This window comes from Lactuca virosa, chromosome 8 (genome assembly GCF_052849685.1).
Source record: "Lactuca virosa cultivar CGN04683 chromosome 8, Lactuca_virosa_CGN04683_v6, whole genome shotgun sequence".
Lineage (NCBI taxonomy): Eukaryota > Viridiplantae > Streptophyta > Magnoliopsida > Asterales > Asteraceae > Lactuca > Lactuca virosa.
In genome coordinates, this window is record NC_136433.1 from 114,016,626 (window position 1) to 114,039,004 (window position 22,379).

Below are 22,379 nucleotides of genomic sequence, written 5' to 3' on the forward strand. Positions count from 1 at the left end.
GAGGGAACTTTCCCTGTCCACATTTCGTGAGGTGTTTTGGCAACCTTCTTTGTAGGGACAAGATTGAGGATGTGGGCGGCTGTCTCTAAGGCATACCCCCAGAAGTGAATAGGAAGCGAAGCCCGACTCATCATAGAACGAACCATGTCTAACAAGGTTCGATTGCGCCTCTCAGCTACACCATTTAACTGTGGTGTCCTAGGAGGAGTCAATTGTGAGACTATCCCACATTCTTTCAGATAGTCGTTAAACTCGATACTAAGATACTCCCCGCCTCTATCGGATCTAAGTATCTTTATCTTTCTGCCCAATTGATTTTCGACTTCATGCTTAAACTCTTTGAACTTTTCAAAAGTTTCTGACTTATGCTTGATCAAGTAGATATATCCATATCTGCTATAATCGTCAGTGAAAGTCACATAGAATCGATTAGCATCTCTTGTAGTTGATCTGAAGGGCCCACACACATCCGTGTGTATGAGATCCAACAGACCTTCACCTCTTTCACAAGACCCTGTGAATGGTGATTTTGTCATCTTTCCCAAAAGACAAGATTCACACATATCATCTGACTTTAGGTCAAATGATTCCAACACTCCATCCTTTTGGAGTTGGGCTATGCGTTTCTTGTTAATGTGTCCAAGACGACAATGCCACAAGCATGCCTTGTCTACACTATTAGACAAGTCAATATTAAGTACACTATTTCCTAGGCTATCAACACAAGTCACTGTTTCATACACACCATTACAAGGCAAAGCTTCAAACATAAAAACATCATTCTTATAAACAGAAATTGAACCATTCAAATCATTAAAAGAATATGTAAAACCTTGTCTGAACAATGCATGAAATGAAATAATGTTTCTCGTCATCTCAGACGAATAGCAACAATTTATTAAATCTAATCTAACATCATTACTAAGCAGAAGCTGATAAACTCCGATCTTGGTTACTGGTGAAGACTTTCTGTTTCCCATGATCAGGTTTATCCTTCCTCGCTCTATCTCCTCACTTTCCTTTAGACCCTGCAAATCAGAACAAATATGAAAACCACATCCTGTATCAAGGACCCATGAACGAGAAGATAATGAGTTATTAGCAGAAATAGTGTAAATACCTGCCGAAGATGGCTTTACTTTGCCATCCTTGATATCTTGCAGATATTGTGGGCAAGATCTCTTCCAATGCCCCTTTTGATTGCAGTAAAAGCAAACGGCCTCTTTTGGATCAGAAACATGGGGAGTGGAACCATTGGGCTTAGCCTTTGGGCCATTACTAGACGACCCAGCTTGAGCCTTGCTCTTCCAGTTTTGCTTGGGAGGACCTTTCCTCTTTTTCCCCTTTCCCTGTCCAATAGCCAACACAGGGGCACTTGTAGGCGTGGAGGGTATACTTTTACCCTTCATTCCTGCCTCAGCTGTCTGCAACAAGTTGTGCAATTGGGCCAAGGTCTGCTCAGTATTGTTCAAATGGTAAGTTAGAATAAACTGACCATAACATTCATGAGGTGAGTTCAAGACCATGTCAATGGCCAATTCCTCATCAAAGTGAATATTGAGCTTGACCAAGCGCTCTATGTAGCGTTGCATTCTTTGCACATGTGACACAACCGACTCCCCATCTTTCATCTTGCAAGCCATGAGTGACTTGACTACTTCGAACTTTTCTTGACGAGCTCGCTTATGGTACTTTTCCATAAGGTCCTTGTTCATCTCGAAAGGCCAGTAGTCCTCATAGTACCTCTGCAGTTCTGGGGACATAGTTGCCACCATGATGCATGTCACTTTGGTAGCATCATCGTAATGTTTCTTGTAGGCAGCATATTCTTCAGGAGTAGCTTCAGACTCATCAAGCTCTTTGAGCTCCTTTTCAAGAACATATTCTTTATTCTCAAAACGAAGCGCCATCTTGATGTTACGCATCCAATCGTTATAGTTAGAGCCATCCATAACGACTTTGGAGCAGATATTGAGCAAAGAGAAGTTTTAGTTGGAGGAGGACGAAGCAGAAGTGTTTCCAGGAGTAGACATCTGAAAAGAAAGAAAGTTTTAGTTAGATTTCAAGATGCCTTAATAGAATAACCCAAAGATATAATATCAAGGTTAGGATCCAACTATGAAGATTCACAACTTAGAAATGGGATGCCGAGATCTAAGTGCAAATTTCATAAAGGTAGGTGAATGACGATTCACCAATTCCACCATTAGACGAAATAAACAAAGTGAAATTCCTAATTCTTTTGAGATACATTGAAACTATTCAATGGCATGTTTTAATCTCAGATTATGCTCTTCTATTTGTGACTGGGATGCCGAGGATCACAGACAAGATGTGAATAACCATGCAAATGTGCTTGGTAACCTCATTGTCTTTATCATTAACTATTGATGTGCTGGTAAACCACGCACGCTCCATCAAAATGACAATTATGAGATACCCATTACTACTCTTTATTAGTGCCTTTTAGTGTGCTGGTTAACCACACACGCTCCACTAACGACCAATAAAGCATAATGTGCAATTTCATGGATTAGCATACTTTTCACATTTTTCCTAAAGTAACTAGAGTTGGGATTTTGAAAATAATGTTCTAGTACTTTCTTTAATATCATTATACTTTTAATGAGAAGTAGTTGTCCTATCAAATCCGTTCTGCTAACGACCCTCCACTAATCAAGGAAGCGGTGGGTGAGAGTGGACACCCATTCAACTACCATTTTTTAGGCAGTTTCCTTATACCCCCCTTATAGATTAGCTTCGTGAATGAGGCATACTAGCGATTTGACTGACCATATTCTTATACATATATAATATTAAACTTTTAATTATAATATATATATAAGGTGTGTTTTAAAACATTTTAAAACTTCAAGGGTTTATAAATTTCGAAATTTAAGCTATTAAATTTAAATTTAAATAAACCAATTAACTAGATTTAATATTTATCTTTTAATTAACTATTAATCAAATTATTAAATCTTGTAAGGATTATCTAATTAAATTAATCCATTAATTTAATCCTAATCCTTATCCCTCTAAATTTTGAAAAATAGGGTAAGGATAATTATCCAATTAATCTAATTAAGTAACAATTATCCAAAACAAGAAACCCTAGTTATCCTCTAGCATATTTCGAAATTCACAAGGGAGTAGGCTAGGGTTTTCAAAACCCTAACCCTAATTTCGATTAGGGTTCTTTGGAGGCTAGGGTTTTCGAAAACCCTTCAATCCAAAACCCTAATTGCGAAAATTTGGCCTTTAGGGTTTAATGGCTATAAACCCTAATTTGCAATTCAACTATTATAGCAATTCAATTTAAAACAAACAATGGCTCTGATACCACTGATGGGTTTTAGGTAAAACAAATAAACTAGAAAACAATTCCTAAGTTCACATGCAACCTACTTTGGATCTATGTTTTAACTATTGAACATATAACTTTGAATTGCAAAACAAGAACCCTAGAGGAGAGAGGCTAATTTCGAAATTAACAAACTAGGGTTTAGGAGTTACATACCTTTCAATTGTTATAGAAAACAATTGATAATCCTCTTGATCTTGATCTTGATCTTCTTGGAAGCTTAGCACCACAAATGTAATGCCTCTAATGGAATCACACCCAAGAACTAGCAAGAAGGAAACTTGGAGGAGAGAGGATGGAGAGAGTATGCAATTTCGGCCTTAGGGTTTCTTCCAAAGAAATCAGTCCACAAAATGTGAGCCAGGAGGCTCCTTAAATAGTTGAGGGAACTAGGGTTTAGGGAAAACCCTAGTTATCCTTTGCTTAGGGCCTAAGCAAGACCCAAGGCCTTATCTTGGACCCCTTGGACGAATTCTCTAGGGTTTCCCCTAGGGTTTTCGTCCACCCCCTTCCAAGGGAGTTCTGGATCCTTCCATTCAACTATCAGTTAATTGCAAACTAGTCCCTGTACTTTATAATTAATTCTTTTAACCCCAAAATCAATTCTGATTAATTTCTGGCTAACAATTAATTAAACATAATGATTTCTAATTAATATATTAATCCATTAACATATTAATAAATCATTTATATATATATATATATATATATATATATATATATTAATTTATTAATCTTATAAATTAATATCTCTCCTTTCATAATTTCCTTGTCCAGTTGCTAGGTTGAGGGCAACCCAAAAGGACTGTGCTGCTATCAATTCAAGTACATACCAATTATAGTTATGGGCTTAGACACCTAATCCAACACATACAAATCGTCGAGTACACCCATGTGACTCGCCGAGTCTCTCTAGTTCTCAATCCATACAGTGGCTTTTCGAACCATGCAGGGGCTCCAATCCATAGATCCACTCTTCTACAGTCTAACCCTCACATAAAGTGGCAAACTTTACGTGAAACCAAGGAGATATAGGCCCAAAACACTCTAGGGATAGGGTTAAGGACTAGGGGGCTTCACCAACAACTCTTAGACAGGAGCTTTATGACATTTTGGACCATCACAAGCCTAGATCTGAGGTAGCAACCTCAGATCTAAGCCTCTAACTCGAAATAGCTCTCAATCATACCAAAAATGCCCCAAATCTCAAATGATAAAAGATCTAGATGCAAAAGAGCCCAAGCAACAGATTATTACCTCCAATATAAGCTCCAACTGAAGTAGATCCTGGATTTACACCACTCCTTTGCAGCAAGCCTCTTGATCTTCAAGCCCCTTTCCAAGATTTCCTCCTCCAAAGCTCTATTCTCTCTATTAATGGAGGCTCACTCGATTTTAGGGTTTCTGGATCTCAAAAGGGTAGTAAAGAGGCTAAGGGTGGGTTATAATGCTCTTTATATAGGGCACAACCCCCGGGATTAGGGTTTTCTCTCTACAACACCAACTCGTCGAGTCCAAGCCGCCGACTCGGCGAGTTGGCCACTAAAACCGTGACAGAATCCCGCTCCGACTCGGCGAGTAAGCAGACCTACTCGTCGAGTCCCTTCTTTTATTTACACTTTTGGCCCTTCATTGAACTTCTAAAATTTTGGGATGTTACAATCCGATCCTACCCTAAGCCCCCAATCAAACAAGAACAGAACATAAGGCCAAATCAAACATTCTCAGGCTATAAGATCTTAATTATGTATAACCGTGATGCATACACTAAGTAACTACAGTAATGATGTCAATCTCATAAAAAGGAAACTGTAGGCTAGCAGACATCATGTAATCAGACAATTCTGTCATGCAATTCCTGAAGATCCCTAGCCTAGTACTAACATGTTGTTCTAACATATCATAATATCGAATAACCGTATGGTATTTTGGGGCCTACTTATTGGCTCCGACTGATCGTACACCCTGCATCCTCCTTTGATATTTTGAAAACCTTTTTGAAAAATCATTTTTGAAAATAATTTCCTCGGTTTGAGACTAGATTCACACAAGTGTTCCTCCAGTTCACTCAAACCAAGGCTCTGATACCAACTTATAACACCCATAAAATTCAAGCCAATTTAAAACTTTTCAAAACATTTAAAACCAACAGTTATTACAAATTTGTTTTCAAAATAATCTATATCAGAGTTTTACACCTAAGGAGAGTTTCATACATGCAAAAGCTGGAAGCTTTATGGACTTAGAGACCCAAGAGAGCTCAGATCTGAAGTTGCAACTTCAGATCTTAGCTCATACACAAGAAAAGCTTCCTAATATGCTAGAAAAGCCCTAAACTTCACCCAAATGAGATCTAGAAGGAAATGAGGTCAAGATAACGACTTGATACCTTCAATTGATGCTAAGTAAGGTAGATTTTTGATTCCCACACGTTCCTTGCTTCTAGTTACTTGTTCTCCAAGCTCTTCTCACCAAGAATCCTCTTCCAAAGCTTAAAACACACATATGGAGCACACACACACGTTTTAGGGTTTGCTGAGCTCTCAAGGGACTGTAAGGAGGCTAATGATCCCTTAAATAGGGTGCAAAACCCCAGAAATTAGGGTTTCATCCTCCAGCTCCTACTCGTCGACTCCTATCTTGGACTCGGCGAGTAGGTCACTTAAACACGTGGACCAACCCGCTGCAACTTGACGAGTCAGGGTAAACAACTCGTCGAGTAGACCTTGAAATCATGAAAATTTACAACCATAAATCAATACCTGAGAATCGGGGCATTACAGTTGGCTATGGTCGATCCCTTTGCATTGGGAAGAGAAGACTTTTCTGGACTTCCAATGTTTCCATAGTCAATTTCCATGGAAGTTTGGGAGGTAGATCTTCCAATCAAATTTTCTTAACCAGTACGCCAAATCATTTTTGATTCAGTAGCAATTAGCAAATAGGTAAGATCAATAAGGGTCACGTCGCGGTCTGTCATATAGTAGTCTTTAACAAACGGACTATACGACTCGGGAAGTGACTGGAGAACCAAGTCAACAGCCAACTTCCTCGACACAATGACTCCAAACATTCCCAGCCTGTCAATGTGTGACTTCATCTCCAAGACATGTGCACACACAGACCTTCCATCTTGGTGTTTGCTACCCAATAGGGCTTGAGTGACCTTGAACTTTTCAAGTCGACGCAATTGTGGGTTAGGGAGAACTATTGGAGGAGGTGGAGGAAGTAAAGTATGATTTCTAGGAACATCATCTTCATGAGGAAAGCTTTTTCCAAAGGATTCGGGAAGACCATAGTTGTCAGAACTTGACATCTACACGGGAGAAATTCAAGTTTAGTTGATTTAAGTCCTTAATATAACACCCAAATGAAATATTAAGGCTAGGACCCAACACAATATTCTGCAATTCGGAAAAGGGATGCCGTAATCCAATTGCAAAATATTTGAAGGTAGGTAAATGACGATTTACCAATTTCCACCATGAAAAACAAAAATGAATATTAGGTTTTAAATGAATTGAAATTCCTAGATTCTTTTGAGATTCATTGAACTTTTCAATGACATGTTTAATATCGATTATGCCCTTCAAGTTTGTGACTGGGATACCAATGATCACAAACAAGGCGTGAATAACCATGCAAATTAGCTTGATACTCTTGAATTCATTTATCACCTAATCAATGTGCCGGTTAACCACACACGCTCCATTGATCTATGACAAACAACGAGCTACCCTTTGCCACCCTTACTAGTATAAGTTAGTGTGCCGGTTAACCACACACGCTCCACTAACGACTTGGCAAGGTGCAAAGTGCAATTTCATGGGTTAGCATCAAATTCACATTTTTCCTAAAGTAAATAAGATTGGGAATTTATAAAATATTTAGTTACTTTATAATTCATTATACTTTTAATGAGGGTTTAGTGTCCTATCCTACCCGTTCGGCTAACGACCCTCCACCAGTCAAGGAAGCGGTGGGTGAGAGTGGACACCCGTTAAACCACCATTTTATAAGCAGTAACCTTATAACCCATTATAGATCGGCTTCGTGAATGAGGCCTACTAACGGTAAGACTGACCTTTTACTTATACATATATAATATATTAAACTTTTAATTTTATATAGTATAAGGGTGTATTTTAAACTTTTAAAATACTTGGTGGTTTAATTCTATTAATAAATTATACTCTTAATTTAATTAAACTTAAACCATGTTGCTATGGATTTATTAATTTTCTCCTTTAATTAAACACTTTAATTAATTTAATACAATCCAGAAGAGGTAGCCTGAACTATACAAAAGACATTAAGGTTCTAAACATAAAATACAAAATTAAAACAATTTAATTAATTTTAATTTATGAACCCAAGAGTTGCACCTTTTAATTACAAGAGTTTTAGAAATCAATGAATCATAATTTGAGACTTTTCAAATACCAAAACTTGAGGGCAATTTTTTGTAACTCTTGAAAACCTTTTGAGTTCCAAACTTGATCACAAGATTGGTAACTCCATAAAACTTTTGAGTTCCAAAACTTGATGGCAAGTTTTGTAACTCCTAAAAACATTTAGATCAAATTTTAAAACCATTAAAATAATCATAATTTTATCTTTTACAAATTTGACTTAATGTAACTCTTATAGTAACATAACTTCAAATCAAATTTTACAAACAATTAGTTTATCATAAAAAAATTCAAGATTTGAAAATTTATCTTTTAATTGGATGGAATAATCATTACCATATCAGAAAACACATATTTTATGATACAAAATAGTTTAAGGTAATAATCCTAATCAAATTTAGGCCAAAAAACTGAAAAATCTGCCAACTGACCAGCCACCACGTCGTGGTAACATTGACCACGTCGTGGTGATCATGCAGATTCCAAAAAAACGTTTTTTTTTCTTTGAACAATTACCAATGCATCAATATAACAGAAAACAACTCATGGCTCTGATACCATTGTTGGGTTTTATGTACTACAACATCCTATGGTGCACACACAACCCTAAATGCTTTGGATCTAAGTTTTCTCTAATTATACATGGAATAAGATATCCAAAGCATGAAGCCTACAACTAGCATACAATTTGATATTTGAATCATAAAATAGGCTAGATGACTACCTCTTTGTTGTAGCTTGATGTATTTGGCCTTTAAGAACTTAGCACCCCAAGTGTGATGCCTCAAACGGTTCACAACAGACCATGAACAAATGAGGACTTTTTTTTAGAGAATATAGAGCACACAAAATCGGTTATATGAACTCTAAGAACACTTGTGTAACCGATTTTAGGCCAAGGGTAACATATATGTAGTGTGGGATTCCAAGAGTCATGGGTAAACCCTAATCCACACACTTATGTTATGATCCATAACTCATGTGGGCTAACTCTTCATGGATGCTTACATAAACTTAGCCCATCATGGATCAATAGCCAAATCCTATATGTATCACTGATTTACATAATCAGTCCCCGTTAATTTAATTAGTCACTTTTGATCACTAAATTAATTCTTGATCAAAACTAGTTAAATAATATGATTTCCCCATTAATATATTATACTTATAATATATTAGTAAATCATAAATAACCTCTTACTCAAATATCCATCCTATCAAATTGTGCTAGTGATATGTAACCCGAAATGGACCATGCTACTCTCGGTTCAAGTACATACCAATTATAATTATGAGCTTAGACACCTAATCCAACATCTTCTTCTTCAAAACCACAAAAATGCACCAAAAATGGCTCAAAACTCTCAAAAGTGTATTAGGTTTCGTGGCTAGGGTTTGGGACGATGGAGGCTGTAAATGAGGCCAACCTTTGGAGGTTAATGTTAGAAATATGGGTTTAATGACACTTGGAAATCTGAGAATCGTGATAATCACTTTCAAATCGAAGTATTTGGGTGGTACTCCCAAATCCTCAATTGGATAAGACTCAGATTAAATCAGAGAGAAAGAAAGAGAATGAGAGGATATGATTTCGTGAGTACCAGAAAAAAGACCAAAAACAGAATTTAGATCTTTTTCTAAAAACTGTCACAAAACCACCAAAACGGTCATAAAACGGGCTGCAGCCCCTTGGACCCTGCCAGGGGCTCCCGCCCCTTGGACCCCGCTCCCAGGCGCGCTGCCCCCGGACCCCCGTTCGTTCAGGGGCTTCGCCCCTAAATGATAGTGTACTTTGATACTTGATCAAATTTAAACAAGTGTGTACTCCACACCTTCCTTACTTCTTTAATATTTATCAAGATCACTTTTGGTCAACAAAGTAATCCCATTACACTTAAATAACATTGATGATAACAAATCACCAACAGTTAAGGTGTTTAAATAGGGTGCTAAACCCTGAAAATTAGAGTTTCACTCTAGCAGTACTACTCGTCGAGTTGAGGCTCTCAACTCGTTGAATAGGCTTTACATCCTGCGTCCATATTCCGTTCCTACTCGACGAGTTTGGGGCCTCCAACTCGTCGACTTTCTATGCAAAAGAGAATAAATTTGATTTAAATTACATACCAGGAACCGGGCGTTACAAATCTCCCCCATTTATTTTAGACTTCGTCCTCGAACCCTGTTGCGCCTGGAAATAGCTCGGTGTAGTGCTCCCTCATCTCATCCTCCGGCTCCCATGTCCACTCTGAGCCCTTGCGGTGCTGCCACTGCACCTTCACCAACTCTACCCTCTTGTTCCTCAGATCATCGAGGATGGCTACCGGTCGCTCGATGTAGTTCAAGCTGTCATCCACCTGAATATACTCTAAAGGCACCACTGCGGGGTCATCTACCAAGCACTTCCGCAGCTGGGAGACATGAAAGGTGTTGTGGATCTGACTAAGCTCAGCTGGCAGATCCAGTCGATATGCAACCCGGGCCACCCGAGCCAAAACCCTGAACGGTCCAATTTAACTAGGGCCCACCTTGCCTCGCTTCCTGAACCGGATGACACCTTTCCAAGGTGACACCTTCAGGATGACCATATCTCCTACCTGAAACTCCAGGTCTGATCGTCGTCTGTCGGCGTAGCTCTTCTACCGACTCTGGGCCGTCTGGAGTCTACTCCAGACCTGCTGGATCTTTTCTATCATCTTGAGTACCACTTCGGTACTCCCCATGACCATCTGTCCAACCTTACCCCAACATATAGGGGTTCTGCACTTCCTCCCATAAAGCATCTAGAAGGGAGGACGGTCGATGCTGGCGTGGTAGTTGTTATTGTAGGAAAAATCAGCCAAGGGAAGGTAGGTATCCCAGCTACCACCGAAGTCTAGGACGCATGCGCGCAACATATCCTCCAAGGTCTGGATGGTCCGCTCGCTCTGACCATCCGTCTGTGGGCGAAAAGTCGTGCTAAAGTGCAGACGAGTACCCAACTCGTCATGAAATTTCTTCCAGAATCTGGAAGTGAGGCGTACATCTCGGCCAGAAATCATGGAAACTGGCACTCCATGTCGAGCTACTACCTCTCTGATGTAGATGTCAGCCGAATGCTCTCCTGGATCAAGATGAAATAGGCACTCTTGGTCAACCGATCCACGATGACCCAAATTGAATCCACTCCCCGTGCGGTCCTGGGAATCTTCGTGATGAATTCCATAGTAATATTCTCTATCATTTCCACACATGGATATCCAACAGCTGCGTCTTGCCGTGAGGTTTTCGTTCGAGTCATGGAAGCTGGTGGGTGGCGTCATGGTTTTGTCGGAGTCATGGAGGCAGGTGGACGGAGTTAGGCTTGTGGGTTGTTATCGGGAGTGACTTAGAACAGGGAAACAAAGTAGAAGAAAATCGGGGAAAGGGAAGGGGGAAGGGTTAGGGTATTTATTTTATTTTCTATTTTTTTTAATTTAAAAATGACAAACAAATAAAAGAAAAATAAAAAAGAAATTATTAAGGGCAAAATAGTCATTTTACAGTCACATAGACGACCCGAGTGAAAAAAAATTGATACAAGGACGTTTCGAGTTAATTTTCGAAAATAGGGACCGAACACGCATCTTAGCTTATGCATGAGGGACAATTCGTATAATTTACTGTTAAAATTACTAGAATACACGAAATTAAAAATTACTAAAACAAATGTTTCAATCCGAAAAAGCTTCAGCAATGTCCACCGGAGATATGTTAAGATCTATATGATTAATTTCCAATATATGTTCTACTACCGATATTGTTAAATTTTAGAAATTTTTTAAGGCATTAATTACCGGCGATAACGTGAAAATAAAATTAGTGATGACGATAGGATTACAAGCGACGTCCATGAAATTTGTTTTTGTATTTGTTGGATTATCCATGCATATCGGACCGTCAACGTTTTGTCATATTAAAATCCCAACAATATCTGGTTTAACAATTGCATGTGTTCCAAGTCCACTTAATTATCTAGTTAATTAATAGAAAACAAGCTAAGCTTGCATATCTTATTAAGCAAACAGCATACGTTCTACTACATATACATGCTTGCATCAGATAGTTTTTGAGAGGGTATAACCATCAGCGGCTTCCTCTTCTTAGTCAGAAATCCATACTCATCAGAAAGCTCTAGCTCTTCACCTTCTGGTAAGCTCCACTCAAAAGAATGCAACAATGATGCCACTGTATACATCAGCATCTTCTCCCCCAGATTGACTCCCGGGCACATTCTTCTCCCCGATCCAAATGGTAAATACTTGAAGTTATTTCCACTGTAATCCCACTTTCCATTCAGGAACCTCTCAGGCTTAAACTCCAATGGATTGGTCCAGTTCTGGGGATCCCGATGGATCGCCCAAACATTAAGATACACAACAGTACCCTTTGGAATGGTATACCCACCTACTATGCAAGCTTCATCTGGGCATCTATGGACTAAGAGTGGAAGCGGAGGGTGTAGCCTTAAGGTCTCTTTGATGGCTGCATCCAAATATGATAATTTGGGCAGATGGGATTCCTCCACAATGTTCGTACCAACAACCTCTGTTAATTCTTCCACAATCTTTTTCTTCACCGCTGCATTATGCAAAATCTCTGCCATCGCCCATTCAACCATGATCGATATTGTCACCGTCGCAGCCATCACAATGTTCTGTTACAACAATCAATTTCCCATTATGCATATTTTTAGTATTCGCTGATTCAATATTAAATAATTTGTAGCTTTAGAATGAAAAGAGAAAACAAGTACCATTAGTAGAGCCTTGATTTGGTCAAAGTTATATGATGTTGGAGCTCCTTTCTGTTCTTTAAGCTCCAGTAAGATCTGCAAGAAATCCTTTTGATCTTCCTCGCCTTCTCCATCAACTTTGCATGAGTTGGCTTTGATTCTTCCTTGGATAAGTTCGTCTAAAATCTGGTTAACATAAACCATTTGCTTCTTCATTTCTCTCTGCCTTCCCTGTAGATCGAGCCATGATAGCATTGGGAGAAAATCAGAGATGTTTCGCGCTCCTTGTAACTCTATAATCTTGAACTCAACTTCCAGAAACCTTTCAACTAAATAGCTTGTAAAGTTCCCTTCCCCAGGTTTGTTACCACTCCATAACATCTTTGTGAGAACATCAAACGCCGCGTTGAAACCAATTTCGTTAATGTCGATCTGTTTCCCGAGCTTAGCGTAAACATCTGCCACCATCTTTCTCACTTCATGTGTTCGAAGACTCTGACTCTGAGTAGTGTTAATATTTGCAGTGCTCATCAGTTGGCTGACTAAAAGCTTACGCATGTTCCTCCAATGTGCGTTGTTGTTGGACCATGATATATTGTTGACACCATAAGAGCTGATCACAGCTGTGAGTGGAGGGCTGCGGTTAGCTAAGGTCTTATCCTGGTCACGAGCCACCACCTTTGCTAGCTCCATGGAGTTCACCACGACGTGAAGTTTTGTTCCGAGGCGGAGACTAAAGATGGGACCATAACGGTGACCCATCTCGGTGAATTTTTCATGCAAGTTGGAGCCGAGAAAGGGGAGGTACCCTAAAACTGGGAAGCCATAGGGACCCGGTGGCAACTGATTCGCTGACTTTCCCTTTTTGGAGTTGGGAAATGTCCATTGGTACCATAAAAGTAGCAGCGTGGGAACTAAAAGGGTGAGAAATGTGCGAGCAAACTCGTCTTGTTTGTTGTCGACTTCCCACCACCATAACCAGAAGTTGGTCATTGTGAGGTAAATCGCAATTCCTAGCTCTGATATCATTCTTGCTATTGCTATCTGCATGCAACGTATGATCACAAGATAACAGTATTGCTTGATTGTGGACGATGGGCATATGCATTGCAAGCATATATATAGCCATCATCCAAGACACTTGGACTTGTGATTCTGTTATCCAACAGATTTTGGGCCTTGTCATTAATTGTCACATCTCCATCAACCTTGGATAAGGTTAATAAATTAAAAGACTATTTCCAAGATCACAAACTACACCGCCTTCAAAAACCAATAGCCATGCATCTCTGTTTTCTGTGACTCATAAAACCAAACCACCAAGTCCAAGACACCCGCTTGCCAAACAATACTACAATTCTCTACACGCACGTCTCATCGCATCTCATCATAGGCTCTTTTCAAACAAAATCCTAATTTTCTCCGAACATCCACCAATGTTGAGACCGTAATTAATGGTTTTCTTTGATCATTTTCATTCAAAATCATATTTGAAAATAAAATTGCACAAAAAGATGATATATAGCTTTAATTTTAAAGGAAATTATATCTAAAAAATTAATTCAAATGGCTCAAGTTTTGAGTGATATATATTTTGTCTTGCATCGTAAATTTAGAAGACATGAAATGGTGTAGAAGGCTAACGACTTGTCAAGTTTCATAATTAATGTGTTATGTGTCCAAACGGTCAAACATTTGGCAAAAACAGCATGCATGCAAACCAAGCCAATGCATGTCACATGAGTTTTTCCTTCCCAAGCCAAGCCAATGCATGTCTTGCTGAGTTTTCTCACCTGCTCCACCGCCTTCCAAACCAACGAATGTCTTCCTCACCGCCTTTCAAGCTAATGCATATCTTCCTAGTTAGGTAGCGATCCTCCTCAGCGTCCTCATGTCGTTCCAAGAGGTTTCTTTCTGTTATTTCGGTTTTTGATTCAACCCATCTTCAATCTCCTTCTTTCTCCCTCCTAATTAAAGCTCTTGACCTGAGTCTATTTCAGAGATAATGAAGCAGATGAGAGAAAAAGACTGAATTAACATAATTTTTTTGATTCTGGTGCTGTCTTGCGCTCTAGTTCCCTAAACTGTTTCTATTCAGAAAGTATCTGATTTTGCCCGCCAACTGTTCGCTAAAATGCTTGAATCAAATATTTCAGCCCATTTTGAATATTTTATTATAAATTTACTCACCGGTACGTTTTACTTACAGATGTTGTATGTTTCATCAACAATGGGAATGGGAGTATTAAGATTATACAACCAACAAACAACATAATACAATAGTTTGAATGCTAGACACATACATGCTTATAACCTTAAACTACTATAAATAATGGCGCTAAATGGCATGCTCTGTTTCATTAAGGTTCAACATCAATTTTCAATTAGTCTGATTGAAGATTCTCACTTACTTTGTGGTAATCTTGCTGAGTGGAAGTTTTATGCTTGTTCTGATTAATCGATCGATAGATGGCTCCTACAGGAATCAGAACGATTCAAACTATGTATGGTAGCAATTTATATATAACTATTTCTATGTGATTAAGAAATACAGAGAATCTTACATTACGTATGTCCAAAATCAGAGACTAATTTTGACTTTTACCTGAGTCAACTAACAGTAAACATCAATGGCGCTGTAAAGAATTATTTGTTTGTGAATATAAAATCTGAAACTACATCAACTACCATTTAACTTTCCCTCTTTTAAAATTATACAGCTAAAAGAATAATTACATCTATGTCAATATGAAATTTGAATACTTAGCATTTCCATATTTCAGAATCTGAAGTTTGACTCTATTTATAAACAGCGGAATATTGCTATTTTGGGTGATAAATAGACCTTTTAGTTGAGAACAATTTCATGATCCTTTCATTAGATTACTTTCATTTCTATTATTTCACCAGAGATTTCAGAGCTCAAAGGTATGAAACTGGCGACTGTGAAACCTTCTCACCGTGGAAGGTCAACTGCATGAAACCTGATAGAGCCAAATTCGAGATTGGCAATCTCCTAAGAATTAAGAAAATAACTAAACACTTTGGAACAATTTTCTGCTTTAATTCCTAAACTCAAAGATGTGATTACATGGAAATAAATAAGCTTCTAAATTGCATGCAGCAACTAAGCAACTAAACAGGAGAAATTAATGGAATCGTGGCCTACATCAGTAGTGGAAACAAAATGCTAACTAATAATAAAAATAACAATGAAGATAATTTTGCTTAATACTCCGTCTTCATGCAGGTGGACAAAAGAACGTGATATCTACTATGTAAACATATTCGTATCAAAACCCTTTTCTCAATGATGGCTCCTTACAGGCTATTAGCTAAGTGATAAATAAACGAAAATATCATGTCCAAAGTCAACGAAAAATTAAATTGAGGGCTTTTGCCAATTTAGTGGCAATAACTTGGGACTTTTACGGTATTATATATATATATATATATATATATATATATATATATATATATATATATATATAGAGAGAGAGAGAGAGAGAGAGAGAGAGAGAGGTGGTAAGGTGTGTGGGGGGATAGGCCGATGATGAATGTCCTTACCGATTAGAGTTAGGGGTATTTTTTTGTAAATTAATTTTAATTAAAGAAATATAAAATAAATTTAAAAGGATAAATAAGTTTTTGTGGGTTAAGGACCAACCATGATAAAAATTGAAAATCATATTGACCTTCCATGAAGTTTTTTGAATAAGGACTAAAGCCTCTATTCTAGGAAACTACAGGGACCATTTATAAAGTTTTGTCCTGATTTTATTATTAATATTTAATCATGAGTTACAAACAAAACATATAATCTTATATAAAAATAATTGTTTTTAACCTTATGATTAATGATTACGATTTTATAGTCTTTATGTTAATTGATTAATGAAAAATAATTGCCTAGATGTCGATTCATTTAATCAATGAACAAATAATTTGTCAACCATATATCGTAATTTTTCGTGATACGTATTATGTTCAATTTTTCAAGGGAAATTAAGAAATCTAACCACTTTTTAATATATATTTGAAGATATAACACAAAAAATTAACAAAAATAACTATTTTGTCCGGAAAGGGCATTCAGGACCAAGAAAAAATAATTTTTTGACCGATTTCAGAACAAAATTCTGGATTTCGGACCAACATTCCGGATTCAGGACCAACATTCCGGATTCCTGACTAAAATTTCGGATTTTGAAAAAAAAATTCCGAAAATTTTAGAACAAGTATATGAACTACATATGATATTATTGTATAAAATTAGATATTTTATTGAAAAAACGGTGACATAAAACATTACGAAATTTAGTAATCGGAATAAAAAAAAAAACAAAAAGGTTTTCTTTAAAATTTATTTTAAAAAAAAAGAATATAAACTTCAGAATATTAACAATATTCCGAAATGTGGACGTTCCGGAAAAAATGGTTAATTTTTTTTTTGAAAGCATGGTTTAAAATAGCAGTTAGATTACTCAATTTCCCATTTTTCAAATATGTTAATATTAAATTATGTTTGGTTTGTAAATACATTTCTAAATTAGTTATAAGGTGGTGGTAAGGTAGGTTACCATTAAAATAAAGCTATTTGTTTTTCTAAAAAAATAAATTACGTATTACTTTCTATAGTCTTCAATTATAACGAGCTACGATAATTCAAAGTATGGTCCTTGAATTAACGAGCTACGAAATTGACATTTTATGCATATCCCTCCACTCAATTCTTAATTTACTCAGATAAAATACCTTTATGAAATTCTTCATTATTATATTACCATTAAATTAATTTATATTATTTTACAGATTCAAAAAATAATGTTATTTCAATAGGTTTCGATATATTCAATTTTATATTTTATTATGCAACATATCATTTTATCATTAATATAGACTTAAAATTATATGTCACATATCTTCAAAGTACTTTATATATATTTTAAAGGGAAAAACTCAGAAAAACCCTATGTATTATACCTTAATGTTTAAAAAAAAACCCTATATAATTTTTTTTGTACGAATTAACCATTATGCTTTCTAAATTTGATTGTTTTCATGTTTTGTGACCGGTTAGACCAAAGCTACCGGTAACACTGCTTTTGTGGTGGTTTGAAGGTATAGTGGTGTATGAGGTAGCGATTCAAGGTGGTTTTCTGTTCTTGTTCTTAGCTATAACAGGTAAGTGTTTATGGTGGGTAAAATGGAGGTATAAGGTGGTGAGGTTTGTGAGGAAGATGATGAATAGTACTGGGTGTTACGTGTTCTTCATGCAGGAGGTTTTAAGGTGGTTTGATGGAAGTGGTTTATGTGTTCTTGGTGATAACAGGTGAAGTCTACGTGGGTTTGAAGTAATATAAGGTGTATGTGTTCTTCACTTTTCATCATCATCTTCATCCGGACCTACAACAAAAAAAAAAGAACCGAACAGCCTCCTTTCTCCGTTTACACCACCTCTTCTATAACCGTGACCACCCCGAATACCCCTGTTTCACTTGAAGCCAAGACCACCTCAACCACCCCCGAAAACAAAACCGGTACGTTGCATCTCCTTTCAAGAACCCAAGAACAGGTTGTGTGGTTACTGTTCCATCCACTTCAAGAATCCTTTCCCCTCTTTTAGCTCGTTGAGATGAAAGCATAGATGATTATGAGTGTGATTTAAATTTTTTAATAAACCTGTTGAAAATTCAATCTTGTTACATTCACAATCCAAGAACATGGAACACAAGATCTTTAATGCAAATATAAGAGCAGATTGCAGAAGTATTTTGAGTACCTTTCCAATGCAGAAAGATATTTCTCATATGTAGAATATTGAAGCCTGCCTCCAGTGGATGCAATAAGAAACTCAAAATGTATTTACAGACTATCACATTTGCAATAATAGGCACATCTAGAGCTATTCTAGAATAAGGCCTCAATCCCCACTGTTGGATCCTCATCTATCTACACAATCATCCAAATTGTTCAATCTAAGGTCTACCTTAATTGTGAATGAATGAAAAATTGAAAATTACAAGTCTGAGAAGCTTCTGAAATCTGTAAACTGATAAAAAGTTTCTTTCTTACTATACAAATTTTGGGGATATCATCATTAGATAATGAATGTACAACAGTACAAAAGAACATACATTTATGGTTTGCTAGCTAGCAGAATCTGAAATTTCCCGTGCAAACATCATATCAAATGTTAATCTTCGAAACCTGCTGCTGCTCTTCGTTTTTTTGTTCCAAACACCATCACTATCGAGACCTTAAGCCATCCGCTGCTTCGTTTTCAATTTCAAGCATCCTCCATCGAGATTGAAAGAAGAAGAATCAAGGAGAAGTAAGACGGACATTGTTCATCGTCCCCATCGAGAACCTGCAACGAACAAAAAAATCTCGTTTTTTTATTAAACCGGAGAGCATTACCTGTTGCTACTTCTGCTTAAATCCGAAAAAACCGAGAACCCAGCTATCTTCCGAGAACCATCGAGACCACGACTACGAGAAACACCTTTGATAATCACCTTCTTTTTTAACATTTGAAGATTGATAAAGAGGAGGTGCACGTGTGGACCTGAATGTCGAGTCGATTTCCTATTGATGAAGGGTGTTGAGACTGATTTTATCGCCACTTTCACAAAGTTTCCCTTCTTCACGTTACAAAAACCTTTTTCCTTTACAGAATGATCTATTGAATTTTTGAAGGAGGGGCGATCTATTCAAGTGTAAGCCACGTCGTCTAATGAGATTGGGTGACCGTTTACCTGATAAAATACATAATGTAGGTTGTTTCTAAAAGATTAATGGTTAAAATGTACTAATAAATTATATAAGGGTTTTTTTAGCACCTATATATAATAGGTAGGGTTTTTGTGTGGTTTTCCCTATTTTAAATTAATAAATATAAAGTTAAAGACAAAACATGATATTTATAAAAAAACAAATATTTGTAAATATATGATTAATAAATTTTTTAAGTTTCAATATTATTTTTTAACTTTGTCAAACACATAGTATATATATATTATAACCTAGTTTAATAAGAAATTGAACTTCCATTATCATTTACATCATAAGTATAGCTTTGCTTCCATCATCTTTAAGAGCAAAGTTTATTCATATATAGGGATTGAAAAATCCTCATACATGATAGGGAACCTGAAACCCGCATCCGGTTTAACCGGTGCAGGTTAAATCGGTTTAACTCAAGTATGGGAATAGAAAAACTCTCCATACCCGAAGCCCGCACATGGTTTAGCCGGAGAACCCTTAAGTTGATCGATGATGGAATCCCCAAATAAAAAGTAGGGATTAGGATACCTTAGTCCCTGACCTTGGATCCGACTCCGATAGATATTAATATGTAAAAACAAAACAAAACATATATTTATAGTAAAATTTACAATACCTAAATTTAGATCCAAGTAACTTAACTCGTTAGTAATTAGTTGGTTGAAATTATATTTTTCCTTATTCGTTTATGAAACATCCATAAAATACGATCTAAAAATTTCATTTTTAATCCATTAATAAACCATTAAATAAAACCATAGTTATCAAATTATTCCATCAAAACGTGAGCCAAAGTATTTCAAAACATTATTATCAGAGTTTCCAAATCAAAACATCATGTAACACCGTAAATTTTCAAACAATTTTTTTTCATTTTTAAAACACATAATTCTCAATATCACATTCCAAAAACCACAAGTGTCAAATTGTCAAAACACAAATTCATAAATTGTTTGATAAACACCAGGATCCACAAAACATAAACTCTATCTCAGGTGTGTGTACAATCAAGCCGGCGCCTTCTCGCGATCCTGAGAAGTACCTGAAACACATAACACATAACACGGTAAGCACGAAGCTTAGTGAGTTCCCCAAAATACCACACATATCTCATTAGCCTCTCATGGCTATATCTCAAATAAGACCCTCCGGTCAATGTGTCTCAGTGGGACCCTCCGGTCCCACAACTCGGGTGGACCCTCCGGTCCTAACTCAGTAAAGCTTAGAATAATACACAGCATAAATCACAAAGACATAATGCAGGATATCACAATACTCAATAATAGCATACAAGACCCTACGGTCACACAAATTACCACTCAAGGTAAGTATAGTGAGAAGACTCACCTCATAAGCAAGCAAATGAATCTCGTACACGAAACACCGATCTAGCCTCCGCCTAATCACATACGATAATTATCTCTAATTAACACTTAAATCACAACTCTAAGTAAACCAAGCTATTTTCTCTCTTTAATCTCTTGGAATGGATAAAAGACCATTTTATCCCTCCATGGTCTCCCTATTTTCTGTCTTGACCAAGCCCTAAAATCAATAGAAGTCAACACTCGAGTCAACAATCCATATTGACCCGAATCGTCGAGTGCACCTATGTGACTCGCCGAGTCCCCTTGTTTCCAGAAGTATCGCGAAAGTCCCTCTTGGCTCGTCGAGTTGTCTCATCAACTCGCCGAGTCACACGTGTCCAGACTCGTCGGGGAAAACCCTAACCGACTCGTCGAGTCAGTTCTCCGACTCGTCGAGTCCTTTCAGACTCTGTTCTCATTCATACGTTTTAAGGCATATTTACAACCCCAAACTCTAGATCTAGCCTCCCAAGGCTGATATACCACGTAAAGCTACAAGATTTACGTCCATGCATGGCATTTAGGGCTTGAAATGCCAAAAAAAGTTCTATTTAGGGTCTTAAGCACACAAGCCCCTCTATAAATGAATAAAGTTGGGACCTTTGGATTCTAGGGACCTCACATGGTCCAGATCTGAAGTCTCAATCACTTGGTACACTTAAAGCCTCAAGAAAGATGGAATAAGCCTCAAAACTCCATAAAATGAGATCTAATCAAACTAGTGAGCAAGGTAGAGACTTTATACCTTCAACAGAATCTCTAGATGAAATAACACCAGATCCCACAGCCTCTTCTCGTTCCTTGCTTGATACTCTTATTTTCTTCTTCACAAAGTGCACCAAAATGCCCAAAGATTTGCTTTCTTTCTCTCTTAGCTCACTAAAAATGATTAGGGTTTCACACAGGGGAGAAGGGTGGCTGGTGAGGCGGAAATGAGGGCTTAAGGTCCTTTAAATAGGACCCAACCCCAAAGATTTAGGGTTTCCTCACACAGCGCCAACTCGGCGAGTCGGCTCTCTGACTCGTCGAGTTGGTCATTAAACCCACGTGGCCAATCCGACTCTACTCGACTAGTTGGGCGTACAACTCGACGAGTCACTCAGTCAACTCCAAAAATATAAATATATAAATATTATACCTGGGAGTCGAGATGTTACAATTCTCCCCCACTAGAATCAGACTTCGCCCTCGAAGTCATGCTCCGGAAACAACTCTGGGTACTGCTCGCGCATCTCGGACTCCGGCTCCCAAGTCCACTTGGATCCCCTGTGATGCTCCCACCGCACCTTAACCAATCGCAACTCCTTGTTCCTCAGGGTCTTAACCTTTCTATCCAAAATTTCTATCGATCTCTCATTGTAATTCAGGCTAACATCTACCTGAATGTCCTCCAAGGGTACCACCGTCGTCTCATCGGCTACACACTTCCTCAATTGAGACACGTGGAAGGTGTTATGAATCTGGCTCAACTCTGCAAGTAGCCCCAACCGATAGGCTACCTTCCCTACTCTGGCAGACACTCTAAAAGGACCGATATATCTAGGACCCAACTTTCCCCGCTTCCTGAATCGGATCACCCCTTTCCACGGGGATACCTTCAGGAGGACAAAATCTCCAACCTGGAACTCTAGCTCGGATCGTCGCCGGTCTGTGTAACTCTTCTGGCGACTCTGAGCTGTCAGTAGCCTCTGTTCTAC

At 37.7% G+C, this 22,379-nt stretch overlaps 1 protein-coding gene across 1 annotated transcript; it reads right to left on the bottom strand.

The window, feature by feature from the left end:
• Positions 1-11,833: 11,833 nt before the first annotated feature.
• Positions 11,834-13,558, bottom strand: LOC145133745 ((S)-N-methylcoclaurine 3'-hydroxylase isozyme 1-like). The gene is made up of 2 exons (XM_079068711.1): positions 12,551-13,558; positions 11,834-12,451 (listed from the first exon to the last, which is right to left on the bottom strand). The coding sequence occupies exons 1-2, from the start codon at positions 13,556-13,558 to the stop codon at positions 11,834-11,836; spliced, it is 1,626 nt and encodes a 541-aa protein (XP_078924837.1).
• Positions 13,559-22,379: the final 8,821 nt, after the last annotated feature.

Excerpts from the sequence above, each read along its gene's own strand:
- LOC145133745 (XM_079068711.1), bottom strand. The coding sequence starts at position 13,558 with ATGATATCAGAGCTAGGAATTGCGATTTACCTCACAATGACCAACTTC. Across the intron at positions 12,452-12,550 it reads AAATCAAGGCTCTACTAATG|AACATTGTGATGGCTGCGAC; the intron begins GTACTTGTTTTC and ends TTGTTGTAACAG.